At 33.8% G+C, this 23,336-nt stretch overlaps 4 protein-coding genes across 4 annotated transcripts in view; 3 read left to right on the top strand and 1 right to left on the bottom strand.

The window, feature by feature from the left end:
- Nucleotides 1-271: 271 nt before the first annotated feature.
- On the bottom strand, nucleotides 272-1,258 carry LOAG_04653 (hypothetical protein; the record flags this gene model as incomplete). The annotated part of the gene is made up of 5 exons (XM_003140190.1): nucleotides 272-366; nucleotides 458-525; nucleotides 661-770; nucleotides 896-946; nucleotides 1,133-1,258. The coding sequence occupies 5 exons, from the start codon at nucleotides 1,256-1,258 to the stop codon at nucleotides 272-274; spliced, it is 450 nt and encodes a 149-aa protein (XP_003140238.1).
- Nucleotides 1,259-7,456: 6,198 nt separating this feature from the next.
- Nucleotides 7,457-18,603, top strand: LOAG_04654 (hypothetical protein; the record flags this gene model as incomplete). Its single annotated transcript, XM_020446649.1, has 31 exons — nucleotides 7,457-7,551; nucleotides 7,916-8,050; nucleotides 8,150-8,320; nucleotides 8,465-8,607; nucleotides 8,811-8,970; nucleotides 9,211-9,389; nucleotides 10,039-10,131; nucleotides 10,380-10,482; nucleotides 10,593-10,661; nucleotides 10,775-10,879; nucleotides 10,976-11,177; nucleotides 11,527-11,769; nucleotides 11,954-12,089; nucleotides 12,250-12,372; nucleotides 12,458-12,622; nucleotides 13,029-13,147; nucleotides 13,349-13,511; nucleotides 13,656-13,799; nucleotides 13,908-14,051; nucleotides 14,244-14,414; nucleotides 14,739-14,805; nucleotides 14,885-15,013; nucleotides 15,217-15,429; nucleotides 15,875-15,957; nucleotides 16,099-16,209; nucleotides 16,393-16,504; nucleotides 16,656-16,900; nucleotides 17,133-17,273; nucleotides 17,499-17,719; nucleotides 18,170-18,325; nucleotides 18,483-18,603. The coding sequence occupies exons 1-31, from the start codon at nucleotides 7,503-7,505 to the stop codon at nucleotides 18,601-18,603; spliced, it is 4,416 nt and encodes a 1,471-aa protein (XP_020303038.1). The 5' UTR covers nucleotides 7,457-7,502.
- Nucleotides 18,604-18,723: 120 nt separating this feature from the next.
- On the top strand, nucleotides 18,724-20,462 carry LOAG_04655 (hypothetical protein; the record flags this gene model as incomplete). Its single annotated transcript, XM_003140192.2, has 4 exons — nucleotides 18,724-18,844; nucleotides 19,073-19,215; nucleotides 19,360-19,436; nucleotides 19,532-20,462. 4 exons carry the CDS (start codon nucleotides 18,724-18,726, stop codon nucleotides 19,740-19,742), a joined length of 552 nt encoding a protein of 183 aa, XP_003140240.1. The 3' UTR covers nucleotides 19,743-20,462.
- Nucleotides 20,463-20,959: 497 nt separating this feature from the next.
- Nucleotides 20,960-23,336, top strand: part of LOAG_16726 (CBR-EMB-27 protein) — a gene marked incomplete at both ends in the record, with an annotated part of 6,397 nt that continues 4,020 nt past the window's right edge. The window contains 6 exons of the mRNA XM_020449376.1: nucleotides 20,960-21,004; nucleotides 21,232-21,344; nucleotides 21,841-22,051; nucleotides 22,485-22,577; nucleotides 22,797-22,919; nucleotides 23,073-23,251. Coding sequence (XP_020307106.1) covers nucleotides 20,960-21,004; nucleotides 21,232-21,344; nucleotides 21,841-22,051; nucleotides 22,485-22,577; nucleotides 22,797-22,919; nucleotides 23,073-23,251 — 764 coding nt within the window. The remainder of the gene's footprint in view (nucleotides 21,005-21,231; nucleotides 21,345-21,840; nucleotides 22,052-22,484; nucleotides 22,578-22,796; nucleotides 22,920-23,072; nucleotides 23,252-23,336) is intronic.

Consider the following 23,336-nt stretch of genomic DNA (forward strand, 5'->3'; position numbering starts at 1 on the left):
AAAGTGTATCAACTCAAAATGTCATGTATGGAAACATCGCTTATATCAATTTACATACCAGATTCATTACCTCTCCTATTGCTTCAGAATTTGATGGGATGAAACGATTAAAAATAAATTGACAAAAAGTTCTAACAGAATCTATCGTATAGTAATTTCGCAAACTAAATTACCGTATCATTTAATTTTTAAGTTCCTTCAACACATGCCATCTGATAGACTTATCCCTAAGCTCCTTGCAGATCAAGGCAACACAGTTATTTGCAGTGACTTACCCGAAGTAAGCTATCAGTAAATGGCATGTCGCATCAATAGTATCGGAAGTTGCTGATATTGTTGAAACAATCAATTTTGCATGAAAAATTTCTTAAAATGTGAAGCAACTAAAAATGTCAGAGTCTAGCCTGCTTTGAAATAGCTGAACAGTTTGATTCATTTATCGAAATGGTGGACCTACCTACTATATCATTGATATGAGTATTAGTGCTTTGTTGTCCCGAACCTTGGAATTTATTGAATCGAATTCTGAAGAAAGCAAAATACTGGAACAAAAGAAGTGATATGTTTAAAGAACAAGAGATGTTAGCTTTATTTGAGGTTACATAATACTTTGGAAGAGAAAAATCTCAACTTAACTTCACTGTTAAGATTCAATCTAACCTTCTCGAATTTAAAGGTAGACTGCTACGTTCTTTTCGGTGACGTGACCTTGTCGACATTAGCTTTTGGCTCAATTTAGGGCTCATGTTTACATCCGCTGTCTCTTGATCCTAAAGAATTTACTTATGCCATGATAAAAATTTTGATTTTCAAATATAATATTTCAAGATAACATTCAAAATGACTATTATTTTACAAAATTCTTCCCTAAAATATTTAAAAAAGAAAACATTACAATTTCAACACGCGTTTCAAGATATTTCTGCAATGCTTCATATCCTTGTGCCTAAAAAACCCATCCTAATATAATACAACAAAATTAGTCTTCACGATTTCATACTGCAGAAGCGTTTTTAGCTTGTACAGCGGCTTTGTCAAAGTAAGGTGTCAATCAATGGGAATATTTATAAGCTATCAATTTTCTTTTTACAAACGGTAAAAAAAGATAAAGGAAGCATCAAAAGTAATCAACCGTTTCTATTTCTTCCATTCTCTTTCTTCGACGTTTCATTATCATATAACCGATAATTCCAGCCACAGCTAATACTCCGATCATTACTACCGATACTATCACAGTAGTTCGCACTTCATTCTTCATCCTTTAATTTCCTCCATAGTTTTCAATTACAATCTTTAATTAAGAGCTTAAACGTATCATAACTTTATAGCATAATTGGAATTGATTTCCAAGTTTTCTCTTGGCTTATTCATGCTTCAGCTTTATCAATGTATCACCGAAGCATATGTCACAAATGTATGTATTAATAAAACAGTAAAAAAGAAAAAGAATGACAAACTTTGGATTCTCTTTTTTCTTTTTCTGACAAAATCAATTCTTTGTCCCCAAAATTCTCTACTTTATTGATTTAAGGCAACTGAACTGCTTGAGTTAACGTAAAAAACTGTAGTGATTATATCAATTCTTACATTAAAAATAACAATAAAATATTGAAGCATGCAAATTTTGGTAGAAAATTACCTTTAAAATGAAGCAGAAAATTTAGCAAATTTGATTTTCACTTTCTTAGTAAAAGTTAAGAAAATAAAAAGTCATTCTAAATATTAACCTCTAAATCTTTATGCACTATCTCTGATCTACACTGTTCTTCCGATTAACTTCCATCAGTTCTTTCATGTAAAACAGTGTTCCTTTCTAAATTCCACTGCTTTCTTATTAATTAACATTTATAGTAAGGTTGCCCACCTGAAGCAGAGGGCCAATTTATTTTTACACTTGATAATTCCGTATTCATTTTAAATTTGATTTAAAATTTTGGTGAGTTATATTACTATAATTACATTAATTAAGGATGACGAAGAATTTTCTTGAAATACCATTTTCGATGTTGATCATCTGAAACTTACCATAACCATTTGTTCGAATGACATACATTACCTTTACTTTATTCATTGATCTTTCAAATTTTGGAAAATCTAAATTTCGAAGTAATTATATCTGATTACTTTTGTTGTGTTTAATATACGATGGAGTCAAATCTTACAAACGTCAAATTTAATTAATCAAAAACTACTTTGTCGTGTTTACCAACGAAAATACGGTAAAATTATTGGAAGTATTATGGAATATTATCTTTTATGATAATGAATCATACACTTTCCTATTATTCACCTGCAACAAATACAGTTTGCTTTTCAGCTTTATTCGATTGTTTAGTCTCTGATCTTTCGTTTCATAAAAATTTTAATAACTTTTTTTGAACTCTTTAAAAAAAGTAATTTGATGAATAATATTGTTGCCTTCTAACCAAAATTTGGATTTTAGCTGATACGTCATTTATTCTCTCAATCTGTTTTCATTTTGTCAAATAATATTGCCAAATTAATTTCGGTTTTTTTTAAATGTCTTTTATTTAGTTCTGAAGTTTCAAATTACCTTGAATACTTTGTTGGAAATCTTCAACTTAGTGTATTATATCTGTCACATTTCAAAATATGGTCCATTATTTTAAAATTTATTAAGTCATTATTGGCTATTTTATTGTCTTTTTATTGATCCCGATCAAATTGATCTTTCAGGCATTCTATAGTCTTGAATGCCTATAACAATCAACTTTTTTAATGCCAACTTTTTAAATTCTTTCCAAGAAATTTAAAAAAAAATTCTTCTAGAAATTAAAAAAAATAACATTTTTAATTTTTGGAAAAACTGAAAAAGCTAAAAGTTATCCACGCCTGTTGTACAATCGGTCTTTTTAAATCGAAATTAAAAGAGATGAATTTCCATAATCTAATGTACAAAATCAACTTCAATTTCAATTTAAAATCCATATGATTAATTTTTTCTAAAAATTCCTTTTTTCACCTCATTTCCTGGAATTTTCAATTTAATTTTTTATTCATACCCTGAATTCGTTTAATTTCGAGTAGCAATCGTTCTCAATTTGAAACCCATTATATCTTTGATTTGTGGAATTAAATTCAAATATCAAAGTACTTCAGAAAAAGGCTAGAAAGGATTGAGAGAAATCGGTGTAGACATCTGAAATATCCCAGTAAAATATCCCCAATGAAACTGTTTAATTGAAAATATTACCAATATTGTTTGGTAGAAATCGAGGAAGTATGAGAAAATACTGTACCCACTGTCAAGAATAAAAATAAAGCATAACATATTATGTGAACCTCATTTCACTTGGGATTATATAATGTATCATACGATTAATGAACAAAGCTGATAACTCGCGTGTTTAATGAAACTGTTTGAAAATATTTATTAATATTATTTTTGAGTTCATTGGTTAGTCTAAATAAAGGTAACTACAGCTAACAACTGAGGTAATAACGTTTAACGACTTTGACTTTGACCTTTGGCTCCTCGAACTGACTTCTTTCAATTTTTCAAATCTTTATTTCCCTTTTTGCTTTTTTGTCTTAACTTTTCCGAACTCTTGGAAATTGATATTAGATTTTCCATAAAGGAAATTAAAAAACAATTGTTGACTAGTTGATTGAAAGTTGACAGTGAGATTGTTAACATTTGGAATCAATGCTGTTCGAGCCAATAATAAATCATAAGCTCTAAGTGGCTGACTTCAGAATGATTAACATGAACTTAATGAAATTCAATGCCGAATTGTTCCTTCATTCATGATTTTGAATGTTTGCTATATGAGAAAGCGTTTTTTGCAAAGTTCACTGTCGCATATAATTTCATTGTCAAAGTCGCTAATTCTTTTATTCAATGAGCCTCAGAGTTTTGGAAAGGAGCTATTGCTTCATGCTTAAAAAAAAAATCGCACTTCCCTCTGAGCAAAATCAAAAAAAAACCTGAAAATGAATGAAAGCTGTATGTTGTTGAATATTTTTCACAATTAAAAGATTTTAGTTATTCTAGTTTCGTCAGGGAACTTTTCTATGAAAATTTTTGTGATGGACTTGGCTAATAACAGGAAAACTATTCAAGTAATCGCATTTAACAGTTAAGAAATATTTCGAGAAATTTACCCCTCAATATTTCCCAAGCTTGAGTCTTACTGTATTAGGAGGAATTTAATGAATGGATCGTAATTTTTTGGATGAAAGTCGCATCTGCATCCAAAAATACAAAATTGCATCCCAGGAAATTTCGTTAAAAATTGCAAATTGCATCAAAATTTCATTTATTATTGGTGGAAATTGAATATTTCCTTCTTCTGCATGAATAAGTATTAAACAGTAATCGTGTCTTGAAGAGAAATCCATTTTCTGATTATTTTTCGGTGAGTTCCCTTCGCAATGTCAAACGAGGGAAAATGTTTTCGATTATCATCCCTCACCAGTGATGTTCACCTTCAAATGCTTAACCTTAACGTTAATATTTATCAGTGTCTATTTTAAGAGCCACCAAAATCTCCAATAACAAGCCATTTTCATTCTTTTTCTCCTATCCTTTTCACATCAATTTATTTTTCCTTTTTCTTTAGGCTTCGAAATTTTAGCCGAAAATTCAAAGTATTTCAAATTCTAGTTCAATTTTCAGTCTTTCTTCCTTCATTTGTTTGAACACAGTTTTTTTTCTTTTTTTTTAAAATTTTCTTTGCAATTATAGTAGCTGGTTCTTGGACAGCAATTCGTTTGCAATAAAGAGCTCGCAAAAAACTGCTTTTTATTAGCCTTTTTTTTTGGCTTAGGGCCAACTTGATGAAGAAGCCTGAATGAAATCTGTTTTGCTGCTTCTTTTATGAGTAAAGAAGGATCGGAGGAGAATGATTCGTTTGTGAAAACTAATTTGTCAGCAGGTCTGAAGTAGCAAACAGATTACGAAGACTTGTAGGCTTTGCGTGTAGTTCACGTCATGGGTTGGAGCGTTTATGACTTCATCTGACGTCACGAGAAAGTATTGTTTGCATCTCCTGTTGGTGCAATTTTTAATATTACAATAAGTGATCATCGACTCAATCGACGAGTAAATATAAGGCACTGTTAACTTCAGTGCCTTATATTTACTCGTCGATTTTAGGGTCACTTAACCCTAAAACATTAACACCAATTAACGTTACCTTGTACATAAGAATCGTAGGTGCTGATCTGTTAGACATTTGATAGAATTATTAACTAACCAAGATAATTTTTGTCCTATTCTTTACACTGAGGATAGCATATTAGGATAATCAATTTGTTGATGATATTTGATGTTGTCCAAACAAAATTTATTCTTTCCCTTTTTTCTTCAAAAGAGGAGATTTCGTCAGTGGTCAAAATCTTAAAAATTAAGGCTCCACATACTACACAAATGTGATATTATTTTAAGAATTAGTTGAGAACCTCATGAATTTCATTTTCGAATCGAGTAAAGCTGGTGGGAATTGGAAGAAGTAAAGAGAGAATGAAAGGAGTATCTTTTAGCTTTGCAGGTTATGGTCCCTTTGAAAATGTTTTCAACTAACTTTTTAGTGGTGAAAATTACGTCATATAAGAAAAGTAAAGGATGTGTGCGTCATCTCGATCTTTCTTCATTCCGTGATAGTCTAAAATTAGGAAAATTAGAAAGATTACTACACTGGATATAAAATATCAAAGCATTTTGGGGTGATATCCGTCCTTTAGCAAATTGTTTTTCGAGATTTCGCTGTCACAAATAAATTTTCAACTTTCAGATGGAAATAGAGTGATGTGTCAAAATCGATACACTATAAATCTCCTTATATTTTATGTTCTCCTGTTTAAAGTATTACCAGCTGTTACAGACGTTTGTAATTTCGGCAACAGAAGTAATTTCATTTTTGTGAAAGTTTGGGAACAAACATAGTTTAAGCATTTAACAGCAGTGTAACTGGTAAAACAGTTGATCACTTGAATAATTTTCTCCATAGCAAGATCACACTGGACAACAATTGTACTTTAGACATTTCATCCAAAACAAAGTCATTTCCCTTACATACACTCCTTCCATAAAGAACCCTCGTTGTCGAAATATATGATCCAGTGGGTGATTTGGGTTCCAAAAACATTTTGAGATCATGCAGAGAACATAGCTCCTATATAAGATTAGCACAACTAAGTTTTAGATTCCTTCACTGATGTAGAATTGAAATTTCAGACTATATTCGGTTTCCTCGATTGGAGGACATCTCGTTTCACACCATTTTATGCGATAAGCACACAATACGTATACAAATAAATGCGGATCCGGACAAAGTTTGCCGAAGTTTTATGAATTAAATGAAGTAGATCAATTACGATCAATAATAAAGACTGATAATGATAAGTTTTTGCAGTGATTTGTATTTCGATTCATACATGTATCAGTTGAAATTTTTCAGCTGCGCTTCCACAAATAATACGTGCAGTGTTCTTCAAATCCTAATAATATTTTTGATTTAGAAGGAACTTTTTAATATATTTCGAAGCTAAATTCTTTCGTAATAAAGCTCAAACCTTATTCCAGGATATCTAACGTTTCCTTAATTCATACATTTTAAAAGAACTTTTTATCGGTACTTTATCCATCCTCGCTATGTTTAATTCACTTTACGGAAAAATTTCGAATGAGAATTTAGAATTATGTACAATCTTTTTTTACAACAAGAAATACTTCAACAACTTACACCTTTCGCATAGGTTCTTAATTCGAGTACATGTATCACCTTACTCTCAGTCCAACATCCTACAGAACTATTTTTTCGAAAATTGAAATTATGGTAACGAATTCCATTTTACAATGCTGCATGCACAAATAAAGTGCAGAAGAATTTGTTAAACTAATGAAATTCTGTATTAATAATGGTTTCTTAATCAGAAGATGGATGGAGAAGCTCTTGGAAAGCGACAAATTTAAATTTGCTGTTGTGAAATTTATAATTCAACAAAGCTTATTGATATATTATTTTTTAGTCATCCTTTTGCATTTGTTATCACTACATTTGGTATTAATTGCAAGTACGCCTAATTCATAAATAGTCGCATTGTATTTTGCTGAAATTAATACAAAAAAGGTTAAAATAACTCTACGAAATTCATACCAATTCTGATATCTCCAGATATATTCCGGATAGAAACAGGTACAACCGGGAATATTCTAATAAGGTAAACCGAAATGGCTAGCTCATTGAGAGCACAGAGCGTGGCGGTAAGGGTTATGAACGTCTCTCACTATTGGCTACAAGGCAATCAACCATTTAATACTTATTTAAATTGGCGCGAAGAGTCAATTTTGGCACTCTGCCAAGATTTCATATTTTCACTTTGTGGTTAATATTTGAGAGGTCTAAGATGCGAGTGGGCATCGTTTGGGTGATCCTTGTCTTTCCCGTTAGGTTAAAGGTCACTGGATTTAACTGCTTTGCAAACAATGTCTTTTCAGGTCTGTTTATTTCCAGTGTGCAGTATTCGTTCAGTTCGAAATGTTTGGAAAATCGCCTTTCAGTTCATCCAATACATCTGCCTTTGGTGGTAAGTTCTATTCGATTTCCGAGATTTTGTCTTCCTATGGAAGCTTCTTGTCGTTACCCTATCCGGAGAAAGCAGGGAGACTTCGATCCACTATAAAACGTGAGGATAGTGCCTCTTATGGTGGCACCAGTAGAATAAAGCTTGCCTATATTACCGCAATATTTTCTTTCATTTACTCTTTACTTCTGTTCCTTTCTGTTTACCACTTAGCAGTAATTTTCTGCTAATACTTTACCACTCTTCAACTTTGTTAATTCCGCTTTTTTATTGAGCACATTATTTTCTCTTTTTTCTGAAGCGAGTTTCAAGAGAGATCCCTGTATTGTGGCATTAATATTGTAACATTTCAATATTTCTGTTGTAGCAAGTAGCTCATTGTTTGGATCGTCCGCCAATCGACCACCAACAGGATTTGGCACGCAAACGACCACGCAGAGCACGGGTTTATTCGGACAAAAATCTATTTTTGGTTCTCCCGGACAGTCGACATCACTTTTCGGTTTGACTGCTTCATTGACATCAAAAGCGAGAAGTTTTGAGGTTACGAAGTAAAATTAAGCTTAAATCGTATATGCAATGAGATGGTGTCCTATTCTAGGAAGTACGCAGCCAACCTCCTCTGCTTCAACATCAATATTTGGTCAGTCAAAACCACTTTTTGGTGCATCGTCGACAACGCAACCAACAAGTTTCGGTGGTACCACATCACTGTTTGGTTCAGCTCAGTCGGCACAACAAACTGGTGGTGTTTTCGGATCAGGTTTTGGAAGTATGGGATTTTAGGTCTTTACAGACCTTCTTTGTAGGCTTTTCCCCTTTTCGCGCTAAAATTATTTAATTCTAAGCTTCAAGAGCCGAAAAAACCATGGCATTTTTTTATTCGTGAAAAGTTGCTAGAAATGAAATATTCCAGCATCAACTATATCGGGTACAACTGTTAAATTCGAACCTCCCACATCCACAGATACTATGCTTCGTAATGGTACAAACCAAACGATCAGCACGAAGCATATGTGTATCACTGCCATGAAACAATATGAAAACAAGAGTTTAGAGGTCTGTGTTTTAGATATTTCAAGTTTTAACCGCTAATGATGATACTTTTGCCACGATCTGTTCATTCTTTTCATTTTACCAACATCATCTCACTGATTTCAAAACATACGTAGGATTCTTCAGTATAATATCCATATCTATTTTGCAGAATAAACAAAATGAAATAACTAAAAATTAAACATTTCGATTTACAATTTACATAGGAGCTGAGATGTGATGATTACTTGGCAAACAGAAAAGGTCCTCAGAGTGGCGGTTTGGTATTCGGTCAGACTTCGCAACCATCTTCCTCGTTATTTGGTTCTAGTACAAATACAACGCAGTCTTCAATTTTTGGTCAAAATAAACCGCTGTTTGGAAGCAGTGAGTCCATTTATTTCTATTAATTCGGTTTACATTTTAATTAACATTTTTATTAGCATTCGGTAGTTAATGCTTTATTTATTTTAAATGTTTAACGAGCTTAATAAAATTCCATGTTACATCGAGAGAACCACTTTTATATTCTTCGTCAGTTGATTAGGTACGTAATGCTCAAGCTAAGCAAATTTGGATCATAAACGATTTTATTTTAGTGATAGTTCATTACAAACTTTTTTTTAGCCTCAACTAGTTTTGGCGCTACAACCACAACCTCATCTTTGTTGTTTGGGACCCCAACAACCACTACATCGATCTTCGGCAGTAAACCAGCTAGTGGAGGATTGTTTGGTTCGACTACAGCATCACCGTTTGGGCAGACTCAGACTAGCACAGGATTATTTGGCACTAAACCATCGACGGTTTGATTCATTTGCTTTTAATCTGTGTTATCTTGTATTTTTTTCACTACTTTTAGTTTGCTTTCGTTAATAAGAAGGCTGTTTTAACTATGACAGTTGCTCTATTAGAAACGATAATTCTATCCAAGGTGCAAAACAAATAGGTAATATTTCAGTTGTTTTTGGTATCTCAGCATGACCGGCGTACTCATCCTGTTCCAGAACCATTGTAGTCTTATGTCACGTAAAGGATTTAACTGAATACTACGAACATTTGTTTCTCCTGATTTCCCTCCCCCCCCCCCTTCCCAATAAAGATTTTTAAAACAGTATATTGTTAAAGATCTGTTCGTTTATTCGTCGAAGTTCCATTTTGTTCCATTTATCATTCATTAATTTTAGTTTATAAGCTCTAAATATAGTTTTAGCATTCTTATTTGTAATTTTATTTCATGTCTTCTTGAAAACTTTCTCAAGACTAGCCACAAGCTAAATGTAATCATAACAGAGCGGAGTATGGCAGTTACTTAATAGAACTTTGATTGTATATTTATACATCTTCTATTTCTTTTATTCTTTTTCTTTTATGTTCCGAAGTTTGATTTTCGTTTTATTTCGTTGTTTATTTCATTTTTATTTCGACATAAGAATTGTATTCAGGTAATTTCAGGGTTTCGGTACTCAAAGTTCGTCACTTTTTGGTGGACCAGCTTTCAGCACTGCTTCATCCTCCTCAAGCCCATTTACATTTGGCAACAGCACGGTGAGAAAACAATTATTGCTGTTGTTTTAGAATTGTTATTTATACTAATATGATCGTGCTTTTGATACAATTATCACATACTGATGTTTATTTAGCAGTTAATACCGGTGTTCCATCCTTTCAGTTTGCGGTAAGGTGCTGTTAGCTTCATCTAGTAATTTCTTAAAAAAAATTTCATTTGTATTATTTGCTTCTATTCAACGTATCATCAATTTATTTTTGACAATTCATCATTCAATGGTTTTTAGCAACCTGCAACTTCAACTACTTCGACAAGCCTTTTTGGTGCTAAACCGTCTCCTTCTGGCTTTGGTGCTTTTGGTCCATCCACGTCCACAGCTTCACCTTTTGGTACATGTTGAAAGTTGCTGTTGAAATTCTTAGATAAATTTGGAGACTTTAAATTTCTTTTCATTTTCTATAAGGGGTCAATTGTTAGAAAAAATTTGATTGTTTTTCAGGTGCCCAATCAACAGGTGGACTTTTTGGCTCTAAACCAGCTACTAGTGGATTGTTTGGCTCGAGTACAGGTAATTTGTAATACAAAATGGTGTATAAGTTGGGAATAAATTGTTGTGTTGTATAATCGAAGTTTTCTTTCAGTTTTCTAATTTTTCATTGCTTAGTAATTCTTATCATTTAGGAAGTCTTTTCGGACAACCCGCCCCTTCTTCAACCCCATCATTATTCGGTTCATCTGCAGCGAAACCAACTAATTCTTTATTTGGCTCTACTTCGACGCAGCCTGGTGAGAATCATATCCATATACAAAGTTTTTCTTCTTATTCGAAATCATAGAAAAGCCCAAATTAAATCGGAGAGTGAAGTTTTTGATGTTTTCCAGTTTTTGGTTCCACTCAACAAGTAGCAGGTGGTAATGTATCATCAGCAGCACCCATTGTTTTGGGAGCTGATTTTAATCAATGGCAAATTGAAAAAGCAGTAATCGAAGCGCAGTTAGCAGCAAGTCCTTACGGTGACAATCCGTTGTTAAAACTTTTAACGACCGAATCACAAGAGAAATCCAATATTCCTAATCCAGTCAGGTTAGATGGAACTGTTTATACTTTTCCCTTCTATTTCTTGATATTTGTTAACAGGACTACGTGTTCTGTTTTAACGTATTCTGTCTTTTTTTTTCCTTATCTTCTCTCGGACCTTTCAGTGTTTGCTCAGCCATGCTTAACTGTATGTTACAAACTGATTATCGGTAGTTTTCTTGTCTGTGTTCTTTGAAAACTACTTTCATATAGAAATTCAATATTCCTAATCCGGTCAGGTTAGATTGAAGTGTCTAAATTTTTGTAGAGGGCTTTTTTCACATTCTTCTTCTTTATTTTCAGTTACTTCGTAGAAGTTTTCTAAAACTTTTTTCATTAATCATTATACTTGTAGCATAGAGCGACAAATTCGATTTCTGGCTTCAAAGAAAGATGCAGGTGCGGTGACGACAACAACACCGAGTGGACCACTTGTATTGGGTTCAATACCGGCTGCTGCATCACGTATCAGACCTTCGGCTTCCAAGTCCCGAGATAGTATTGGGGATTTTACATATCACTCCATGTTTTTGCCACCTGGCCTTAGAGGAAGTAATAAGAAGAACACATCATTGAATCTTGATAGTGCCGTTAATCGGTATGTTTTTTCTTGTTATGGCAGTCTAAAATAAATTCTTTATAGCGATGGTTAATGAGAGTTCTTTTTGTATCATTTGGATAATGAAGTATTTAGGTCCCGTTAATTAACAAATTGGAATATTTCTTTTTCATTTGAATTGGAATTAATGAATTTTCGAATTTCTCAAAACATTATGTTTCAGATCGTGTGGTGCCAATGGTTCTTCTTCATCGATAGATCCTTCAAGCTTTCTGGGGATGAATACTAGCCAGTCATCGAAATCAAAATATAACTCCAATGTTAAACGGCTTGATCTCAGTGTCCTTCATAAATATATGGTACCAAATTAAATTTGAAAAAATTCAATAATCTTTTCATTCCTTGGTTATATGTCACGTCGATCGTCATTAGTATCTCAGACTCATAAAGGACATAATTGATTTCCAAATCCAAAAATCGATAATTACTTGAAGAATAAGGGAGTCGAACTATTTATAGCAAGAGAATCGACGGAATTCTACCAATTCAGTAAATTCGTCGCTTTTATCAGCAGCACAGATTGGTGGAGATAATGAAGCAGCTGATAATACACGAATTGGTATAGTTTCAAAGGAAGATGCTGTAAGTGTTTGTTTTGACACGTTACAAATCAAAAAAAAAAATGAAATCAAGATTTACGTATTCCAATATCCTTGAAAACTTGTAGCGATCAGTTACTGCCGAGTTAACAACGACGGGACGAAGAACAGGCGTTTCATTCATATTGCCACCTTCGAAAAGTTTAGCTGACAAAGTAGCAATTGAAGAAGGGCGACAACCTGCTAGTCCTCAATCTGCCCTGCGACAATCTGCTGAAGTTTCCTCACCATTGGTTTATTTTAATTATATTAATAACACTTATTTATTGGTTTTCAGGATTGCCTAGTCTCTTAATAATGCATATTCTTCTTCAACCTCAAAACTAATAATCTTTCTGACAGAATGTAGTTGTGAAGTCATTTAGTGACATGTCGATTAATATTAGCTGTTAACTTACACTGGAAGCAGGTCTCAGTACTTACTGTGGTCTTAAAATCTTTCCTTTCTTTTTGTTTATTCCAAACTAAACAACATGCCGCTGATGGTCATAAAATATCGTACATATAAAATTTATATGTACATATAGAATATATAAAATTTTTCAGAAGTAGATAAATGAGACCAGTCATTTGGTAAATGTTTGACCCAACGAATTGCTGTAGAACGAGAATAATCATTTTTATAAAATACCAATTCAGGTGTATTCCGAGAATGAAAGTACCAGTAATTCACAGAATATAACTAATAGTGTAGTTAATACCTTTCCTGAAAATATTGCTGTGCATAGCGTTCATCCAGCAGGTATAATTTTAACAAGGTAGGTGATTTCTTTTGTTTGTTTTTAGAGATAGCAACATCTTGAATCTTTCAGTGGAATTTCAAATACCAGTAGATGGACAGCATTCTAAAACTTCTACTTTTAAAATGCAACAATCCCGTGTTACTATTGGTCTGCTTGTATGCTCAAAAAAAAATGGAGTCACTCTTCGTTGACAGCTGAGGATTTCAATTATTACAGGCGGGATTATGAATGCGAACCATCGCTGGATCAACTTGCAGAAATGGCGCTGGAGAATAATGGTGTCTGTCATATTGTAAGTGGCTTTACGATACGCCGACTTGCTTTCGGAAGTGTTTTCTGGCCGGGGCCATTCGATTTGTGCAATGTTAATTTGGATAAGGTTTTGATTTTTTGTTACTTCTGAGTAGATTGACAATTTTTTCTTTTACTTTGGGGCAATTTTTCATCCTTTCAAATATTTGGTGTTTTGAAACTTTTTAGTTAGGAAATACCTTCCTTCGCGTTAACGTCAGCTTTGTTCCAGGTAGTACATTTTCGTCAGCATGAAGTGATTGTATATCCTGATGATAATGCGAAACCACCAGTTGGGCAAGAATTAAATCGATTTGCAGAAGTTAGTTTGGACAGAGTTTGGCCTCGAGATAAAAAAACCAAGGAATATATCACGGTTTGTTCTAACTATCGTCATTTGATGTTGTTGCATACAGAAAATGTCAGAATTTGTTTCTTAGAATCCAACTTTCAGCAATCATAAATCATTAAGGTTGTTTTTGAGGATCCTCTCAGGCTAGAAGAATTGGGCTATCGGGCGAAACTGGAACGTGCTTCGTTAAAAATGGGAGCAAAATTCAAAGATTATCGTCCTGAAACAGGCACTTGGGTTTTCGCAGTGCCACACTTTACCAAATACGGACTGACGGTTAATTTCGTTTTTTCAGTAGTAACCGATATTCTTTGAGTGGTTATATACTGGTGTCCCTTACAATTGTAATTTTTGTTTTCATCGATTCATTTCTTCAGTTGGACTTGATTATAAGAAAAGCATGATTTTTTTATAAATTAGATTTGCCTCCAATTTAAATATAAATTTAAAATGTCCCGAATTTTTTAGGATGATGATGACGATGATATGCTCGATGAGGTACAGTTGAAGATGGCCTTCAAAGCCAGCAGAATCCAAAATGCTGTGCAACGTGCCAAATTACCGAAGCTGAAAGTTGCTCATGAAGATGACATTGTCAACTCAGCGGCAACAAGTGATTCTACAGCTGATAGGTTTCAAGTGAGTTAAACAATTTTAAAAACCACAAAATAGAGATGGCAACTTTTCCTCGATTTATTTTGATTCAACTTGTAATAATTTGTTCGTTGCTTTGTTTTTCATGAAAGAAAATTTCTCTGTAAAACCTTCATTTAACGAAATATGAAAAGTACCTCGGCCTAAAACGTACCATTCATCAAATGATATTTGATACCGTTGTTAATGTTTGTTAAAAAAGCTGAAAGTGTTTCACTTACTAATTTTCAAATTTGATTCATTTTTAGCAATTATCTTTCCTTATGATAAGCTATATGATTAGCACAAAGCTGCATGTTATGCTTTCAGGACCATCAGCAAGAGTTGAAACAAATTGATTCAATGTTTTTTGTACGTGGATTGGGTGGAATCAACGGTACAACATTTTTTTCTTCATCTTTTATTCATAGTAATAATTCATCTTTCTACTGATTCTTTTCAGTTCAAAAATTTAGGTTATGGAAAATTATTTCCTGAGCAGGATGCTTTTTTTGATACAAATATTGTGCATGACTCTATTCGACCAAGCGTGGTGTTAGAAACGCAACATAAAGTGGAACTTTGTGATAATAAAGCAGTTCTGGGTTTGTTTTGGTTTCGTCCTAATTTCATCTCGATTACATCCATTTACAATGTTTGTAATGCACTGTCAGTAATTTATCACAACAATGTTCAAAGAATCGTAAAATTATTATATCGTGCAGTTTCGACTTACGATTTAACGTCTCAACTGACAGCTGCTTATATTGAAAGGGATTTCAAATTCAGAAAGACCTTGATTTTGTAGATGGTTTGTTGGGTGATTCTATGATGATTGATGTAGAAGAACAAGACGATAGCACGGAGCAGTCGCAAATTTATCTCATTGATCCGGTTAATGAAATAAAAAGTTATTTTAAAGAGGGTGAACAAGTAGTCATGAAAATAGCCGAAAGAACTGGTACATTTATAGACGGCTCATTAATGAATGGGAGATGTGGACGTGTGAGTTGGAATCATGGTTAGTTAATTTTTTTCTGGACTTGGAATTAATCGGGTCATGTAATCAAAGACTTGAAATGGTCGTTATTGATAAATCCAAGAGTGGAAAAGTTTTATTTTTATGCTGCACAGATATGACCTTTTTAAAAAAAAAGTTGGAACTCCGTTTTCTGGATTATTGTTTATGCAAAATGTACTTTGATCTCCATGACGAGGTGTTGGCAATCAATTGTTTAATTCAGTCGCTGATAATGCTGTCTAAAACTCAGGAATCTTTCATGGATCGGTTCTATACTTTTGAGCGAGCTTCTTGCTCAAACCTCACAAACTGGCATTTATCCCTTGTTACTTTGAGAGTGCATTACTGCATTATGGGGTCCACTCAGATATTCCTTCTCAACATGATACAATATCGCGAATAAACTTGAAAATCTGATTTTAAGGATGAGATTCCTCTTTTGCAGGACGAGTACATTGGATGAGTGACCTTCCAAATTCATTATCAGTCCGATGTGTTAAACTTCAGTGTGTCGATCAAGTTCCTACAGTAATTTTTTTTTAATTTAAATTTTCTGTTATTATAGCATTAATCATGAAATATCGAGTTTTTGTCCCTATTTTCTTGCTTTGCAAGAAAAGATTCGGTTTTTATTTATATGAGTTCAGTTATTGTTTTGACTTACTGTAGGAATATATTATTGATCTCTTCCGAAAAATCGACTCGATGAGTAAAATAGTGAGTAATGCGGATACCGACAATCTGATTTTCCAGAGTGTTCCACAAAGAAAGCCAGTTGGGGTAAGCTAATTTTTTGAACTTTTTTTCGAATGCTTGAATTTCTTCGTAATAAAATCTTTCAATTTTTCTTTTGTTTTAATATTTTAATAAATGTCTGGTGGTTCCTTAAAAATAGCTTACTGAGTTTTGAACTTGAATTAATGCGAAACACATAGGCCATGTCATGCTAAGATTGTTTATTAGGAGTTTCCTGATTTAATAAGTTGTTCTTTGGCGGCATCGAGATTTAGCGGTATGACACATGATTCGAATGTTTTGGAATTATGTGATGCCCTTTTTGGCCCTCAAATTGCAGGTATTTCATTCTTATTATTGTCTCTTTGATTTTAAACTGATATCGCGTTTTCTTTCTCATCCTGCATTTTCATTCGCCGAACGGTGCAAACTTATGAAATCTAAAAATCACTATTTTCAAATTATCTAAATACATTCTGCATTATTTTCAGCTTGCACCAATTACACGAGAATGCTCTGTCGTCGTGAAGAGGTCGCTAATTGGCTACAAAAATATTTAGCAACTATTGAACGACATGAAAAGCTACCATCATCGGGTCCTGCTAAAATTCTTCACTTAATGCTGATCGGTGATTTGAAAGCTGCAGTAGAGGAAGCTATCGAGAGTAATCATCCTCATCTTGCTTTCGGGCTTTCATTATTTAAGCATACCGACAGAGCAGCTTATAAAAACCAGGTTTACATTTGGTTGTGGTTGTAATAGACTTATTTTTTTAGAAATTGTCCATTTTTTGCGCAGAATTTTTTCCAGCATCAAAATTAAATCGACAGATAATATGAGTTTACTGAAAATGAAACACAGTTTCTTTACATTAGTATTTAATAACTGACAATTAACAATATCAGCAGTCGTGCACTATAACTCTTTATTTCTGTCTAAAAACCCTTAGCATCATTCTTCGTTTCAGATTGAACATTGGAAGGGAACAAAGGAGTGTAAATTTATCGACGAGAATCTGCTGAAAATTTATCTTTTGATGGCTGGAGAAATGCAAGCTGAAATAAATGGCAGAATGATCTTTGTAAATGATGGTTTGGGTGGATTACAAGTAAGTTAGCTGGTAGATTTTTAAATTTTTAGTTTTTCTATCCATACGTCTTGTTTTTTACTAAATTCAAGACTTATTTAAAATTTTCACTAGATTAGAAATTACAAAGGCAGATAATAGCAAATTTCAATGTCAGAAACGTACTTAATTTGGTCGTTGAATAACTGTTGTTTTTTTCTACTGTTTACTTTTTTGTAATATGCAAAAAAATGTTCTTTATTGTAGGCGTTATGCACATTCGTTTCATATTTTGACCCATTCGATGCCTCGTTAAAATATGTTTTGCACGCTTTCGAAAACGATTTGAAGGCGCGAGAGGCAGAACATACGTTGAAGTGCAATGTTTTTTATAAGTTGATTCAGTTGGCTTGTGATCCCAGTCAGCCTATGGAAGCTATTTTAGAACCTGGCTGCACCTCTCTACATCCCATGGACTATCATTTATGGTCTGTGCTGATTATTATACTTTGAGTTTCAAGAATAGATTGACTGTTCTTTGTTCTACACTTTCGTTTCAATAATTTGGTCTTAGGCCTTTCCACCGATGCAAAATTGATAGAAAGACAAAGAGAAGAAAATAAAAGAAAAAATAGGGAAACGTCAAAATTTCTTCATTTTGAGAAAGAGAAAAACGAACTTTTTATTCTGTTTATGATGTTATTCCTAATTTGTTCCGGAAATTATCAACAGAACGGGATAGACAGACAGAATAAGAGTTAGGATCAAGGACTTGCAGTAAATCATAGTAACCCTTACTTCAGGTTTAGTTATTTGATTGATTAATTAGCCCATCTTCACATGGTAGGCTAAAAACTAAGCTTTTAAAAGAATTCCTTTATTTTTCTTGTCTTTTCTTTCGCAAAATTCTCCTTTCTATTGTAAAGAAATGTTTGCAGCTGGCATTTGTGGTTTATCTTACGAATTTTGAAATTTGGACATCCCTCAGAATCTGCTGAATATGCACTTCATATTCGATTCGCTGAGCAACTTTGTCAAATGGAGTTGTACGATCTCGCTGCAGTTGTATTGATGCATATTTCTAGTTTGCAGAGGTACGTTTTATCTGTAAAACTTCCAATGTCAAAACTTATTGATAAATCTATCGCTGATAACAGTTTTTTTGATAAGTTCAAAGACACATATTGAACACCATTCCCTATATTTTCTCATTAATTATAATTCTGATGCAAAATATTTTGAAACTGTTAGTCGAAATGATGCTCTGATCGAACTTGGGGATCGAATCGCGGATAAGGCTAATGAGGAAACTTACATCAAACTGTCAACAGTAGCGCGTTTACCAGATTGTATTATTGCTCGATCAAGGTAGGTTTTTTGATTCGCCAATCGTTTTTTATTGTTGGATACCGCATAGGTTTTTGATTTCCGTAATCTGTTCCTCATGATCTTATGTAATCTGTTCCTCATGATCTTATGTTATTTCGGATATATGCGGGCGAAATTGGAAGGTGACGAGACTAAAATGTGTTTATACGCTTTGCAAGGTGGCATGCTTGATGAAGCACATTCTATTTTCTTCGAAAAAGTTGCGCCTAACATGATTATATCAGGTATTTTTTCAAATGTTTCTTATGCAAAACAAAGGATTTCTTTATTGGTCGACTTTCCATTTTATTTCAGGTGTAGTGGCTTTAAAAGTGAGGAGAAAATTTTTTTAAAAACACAAAAATTAGCTATTAGGAGTCAAAGTGTAATAGATTGCGCCAGGGGACTGTGCGCAAACATTTTTTGGGATTAATAAATTGAATCCACATGCTACTCACCGAGTTGCTTTATAGATAATTACGAATGTCTGGGTGAACTCGGTGGTTTATTTGAGGAGGTGAGTGATAGAATACCGGCATGGGGTCCAGGAGGACAGATTTTTACCGATTTTCATCAAATTAAAAAAAGGCTGGAGGAAATTGGAAGTGATGAACAGGTATGTTTCAGTCGCTATTAAAACATCTGATTCTGAATTCAAATGATATTCAATTGAAGTTATATTGATCAGCGATTTCTGGTAGTTTTTTCATTACCTTTAAGTACATTACTGCTTTGATTACCTTCGATTACATTATTGCAGGTGAAAGAAATCATCGAATGGGCGCATTCGCTTGAGTTGCGGTTGGTCGCAATGCCCGTAACTAATCCTTTGCAGAGGTTGGTATAGGATTTATCAAATTTTGAGATTGATAAGCTTTCAGATTTTCTTTCGATCTCCCATGTCCGTAATGTTCAAATCAAACACGTTCCAGACTTGCTGCAACAGTAGTTTCCAAATACGTTTTCAAATTAATCTACGGCTACGAAGGTACTGAAACTGAAAATCTACCATTAAGTTACGAAGATAAATTGGAAATCGCCAGCGATCTGGAAATTCTTCCGAATTTTACCATGGATTGTACTGCTTCTCCAAAATCAGTTGTAAGCTGCAACAGTAGTGGTCAAAGATGTTCCCCTTCATAGTTGCTTTCAGCGCACCCAAATCTTTTCTTAAAATAGCTGTTGTGAATGCTTTAGCCCTCAGGGGTTCAGGATAAGGTGGTTTAAACCCATTTCTCCATATTTCCAAGTTTGGGGGTTCACTTCAATATGAGTTTTCTTCTGACTGTTTCTGACGATGTTTATGTGAAGTACTTTTTCTGATCATTTTTGTGGGTAAACGTTACAAAAATAGGGTGTCTACACACTAGGCCGAACTCTGTTTTCTACAAAAAACCATGAGAAACCGATATAATTTTTTGTATCATTGCTAGCCCGAGTTCCTACATTTTGCTTGTTCAGAGAGACACTGCATTTTTTTAAGAATTGATCAGAAGTCATGCTAATCATTGGTGCTGTGACCTAATTTTGTTGATCAGAACAAAAATTAAGTCTTGCATTTTTGAATCACATATATCCGGGATGGAGATAGAAACATTTCAAAGTAAATGTATCCCGCTATTATGTTTGTTTTTCTTGTATAGGCATCGAGATGTTCTATATGTCGAGGTCTGCAATGCTGTTCCCCGTTTTATTCATCGTTATCTTTTTTTGTAATGACAAGTTGAAATATTTAGTTTACATATCATCGTCCCCATACATTTCAGTTAGTGCACTTTGGGACTCAAAACATCCGGTTTGTTTGTTGATTTTTCGTCCCTTTATTCGTCCGTTTTTGGTGTAAATGAATAAAGTCAGTCCAACAATACAGAAATGCAAAAGAAGGAAGAGATGGTAGCACCGTGAAACTTTTTTACTGTCAAGAAGGTTAACGAGTAACTTATGATGCTAGAAAATCGGTAAATGCGTAGCTGTGGAGATGCTGATAATACACAGACGCAGAGTACTACTGATGGTAAATTAAGACTGACGAAGCACTGAGTACACTTCCATCTGAAATCATGGTTTAGGTCTATAGATTTCATGTTCAATAAACCCCTGACCCGAGGATTCTCGTGCCGGACCATTCCTTCAACCATGCAGAATTTACTGGTTTACAATCGGTGATCCGTGAGGGCTATTAAGAAATATGTTCTTTCCCCTTGATATCACAATGCTACTCTGAGTTCAATTAATATGTCCAAAGTTTTGATCAAAAATTATTTCGGGATTCACATAATTTAATTATCCCCGAACCCTGTACTCCCTGTTACAAATCAAAAACGCAGATTTGTCCCGGATCAAGAAAAATTAGGGGTTCAATGCGTGGTGGCACAAATGAAATCATCTTCTCACACCGACACTTGGTCTCATATTATTGCAAAGATTTTTGTTCAGGTTTGAAGTCTTTTAGTTGTTTATCAGAACTGTATCTGGTATCGTGGGAGTTATCATTAACTGCTTTAGTCTAAAGATAGGAGGCTTGAGTGGTCTTTGCGATGTTTTTGACAAAAAATTTCTGTTTCAAAAATTTGAAGCTTTGAACTCTATCAGTTTATACTTCTCGTGAACGTTTAATCAGTGGTCATTGTAGCACTTGGATGAAATGGTAGGTAGAAGTGCGATAAAACAGCGACCCATACCTACGCGCGAATCGACCATTGAAGATCTCGCACGTACACCCACGTCATTACCGACGAGTAGCACGTAAGCTTATTTGTTCACTTTACGTACAATTTTTTTTTCTTTGGCATACTTCTCGTTTTACGTCACACTATTTGATTCCATTAAAGAAGTGTTATGGTATCACATGTCTATGTGATCAACCGAAGTGTTGTATCCATTTATTGGTCACTACCTAGTGAGGAGGCGTCAAATTTTAAGCTTGATGGAAAAATGAGGGGAATCAGGTTCTGTGAAATCAGAAAATCTATGTGTGTTAGTAAATTGAATGCGTTTTGCACACTATTGTTATATGCTACCATAGTATTTAGATTAATATATATTTGCTTGTCCTAATGTATATTTGGACATGCAAATATGTATTACTTTATGTAATGTTTGTTGACCGTTGTTCTACAATATGCACTCATCTTTATTATAAGATTTTCCTTAAAGAGTCAAATGTTTAGGATATTGAAAAGTAACATCGCTGATTAATGTTGTTTAACTGGTAATTCACTGCCCTGATTTTTTTTCTCAGTTCTGCGCTCTCAGCACCACTGGATGTTCCTTCGCAGGCACTCTTAACAAGTGATGGAAATTGCGGATTTAGCGAAATTGATAGCCTAATTCAGAGGTACTTAGCAAGCACGCAATATAAAACGGCATTGTTTTGGGCGGACAAACGATTAGCACTGTGTCGGAAGAATGGATCCCAACCATCATTCGTTGATATGGCTCGGTTTATCAAAGTTTGTGAAAAGTTTTGGTTTAAATATTTGTTTAGTTTACTCACACTTTTTCTAAATTTTGTGACATATATTCTTTTAGTATTGAGTTCCATTCTTTTGATATTAACTTTTCCTGCTTTCCATCTCGGAGTACAAATAGAGCACTTCGTAATGCGCTTGGCGTAATGTATCTGAAATTTGTATTTCGTTCTCTATGCTAGGTAAATCGGGAGCTCAGATAAGCATATCTCGCTAAGATTATAAGCAAATTGTTTGAGTTTTAAATTGCATTTGAAACTTTGAATGATAATAGAAGGCATGATTACAGCTTTTAACAAATCTTAGAACTTGCTGTTTGGTAGTTGACGAACTAAGTTAAGTGTAGTGATTTTTTATTCAAATTTCATGGAAATGTAGAATTTTTAGTCTTACCTTTTTTTTCTCTTTTTTGAAGGTTTTAGCAGCTGCTGGAGAATGGACACGTTTGATGGCTTACTGTGATCGTCATGAGCTTATTATGAAACACATGTTCTTCGCTTATTTTTATGTAAATGCACTTTACAGAAAAAACTATTTATCGACATACTCAAATTAAAACTAGGTACTGGGGTAAGCCATTTTCCATCTCCATATTTGTTGTCTCTTTAAACGTTTACATTTTTGCGGCATTATCTTGTAAAACGAATCAATTCTCGGGAATGAAGAAATGTTGGTTTCTCATCACGGGAGTTTTGAATGTACAGTTAAGAATTCTGTATTTTTGAAGGATCGATATCATGATCTCGTTTTTTCCGTTATGCCTCATATGGTTCAACTCTCCAAACCGAAGTCTTTCGTCCCAAGTTCTGAAGAAATAACTGCGCTTGATAAAATATCAGAAGATTTGAAGGTAATAGTTGTCGAGATTAACACTGTTGCATGATCAATGTTTCCATTTTTGATTGAAATTCTGTGAAATTGGGAAGCTTTTCAGGAATGTTTTTGATGTATCTCTTGCACCATGATGGTTGGCTTCAAATTCTTTCTAATTGTCAATATTTAGATAGAAGCAGGACTATTGCTTTTGTTAGGAAAAGCTTATTTGATGACTCAGAATCGTCGTGCAGCATTCTCTTGTTTACAAGGAGCCGTTTATAAAGATGATTCCTGTATAGAAGCATTTGAGCTTATTCAAAAGTATCGACTTTATTCAAAACAGCGCTTTGAAGAATTGATTAAAAGGTTGTTGATTCAGTAGCTACTTTTTTTAATGTTTTTTCATTTTTCCCTACTGATTCATTTATTCTGTTCATCTGTTTTTTTTTTT

Source organism: Loa loa (genome assembly GCF_000183805.2).
Source record: "Loa loa unplaced genomic scaffold supercont3.15, whole genome shotgun sequence".
Classification (NCBI taxonomy): domain Eukaryota; kingdom Metazoa; phylum Nematoda; class Chromadorea; order Rhabditida; family Onchocercidae; genus Loa; species Loa loa.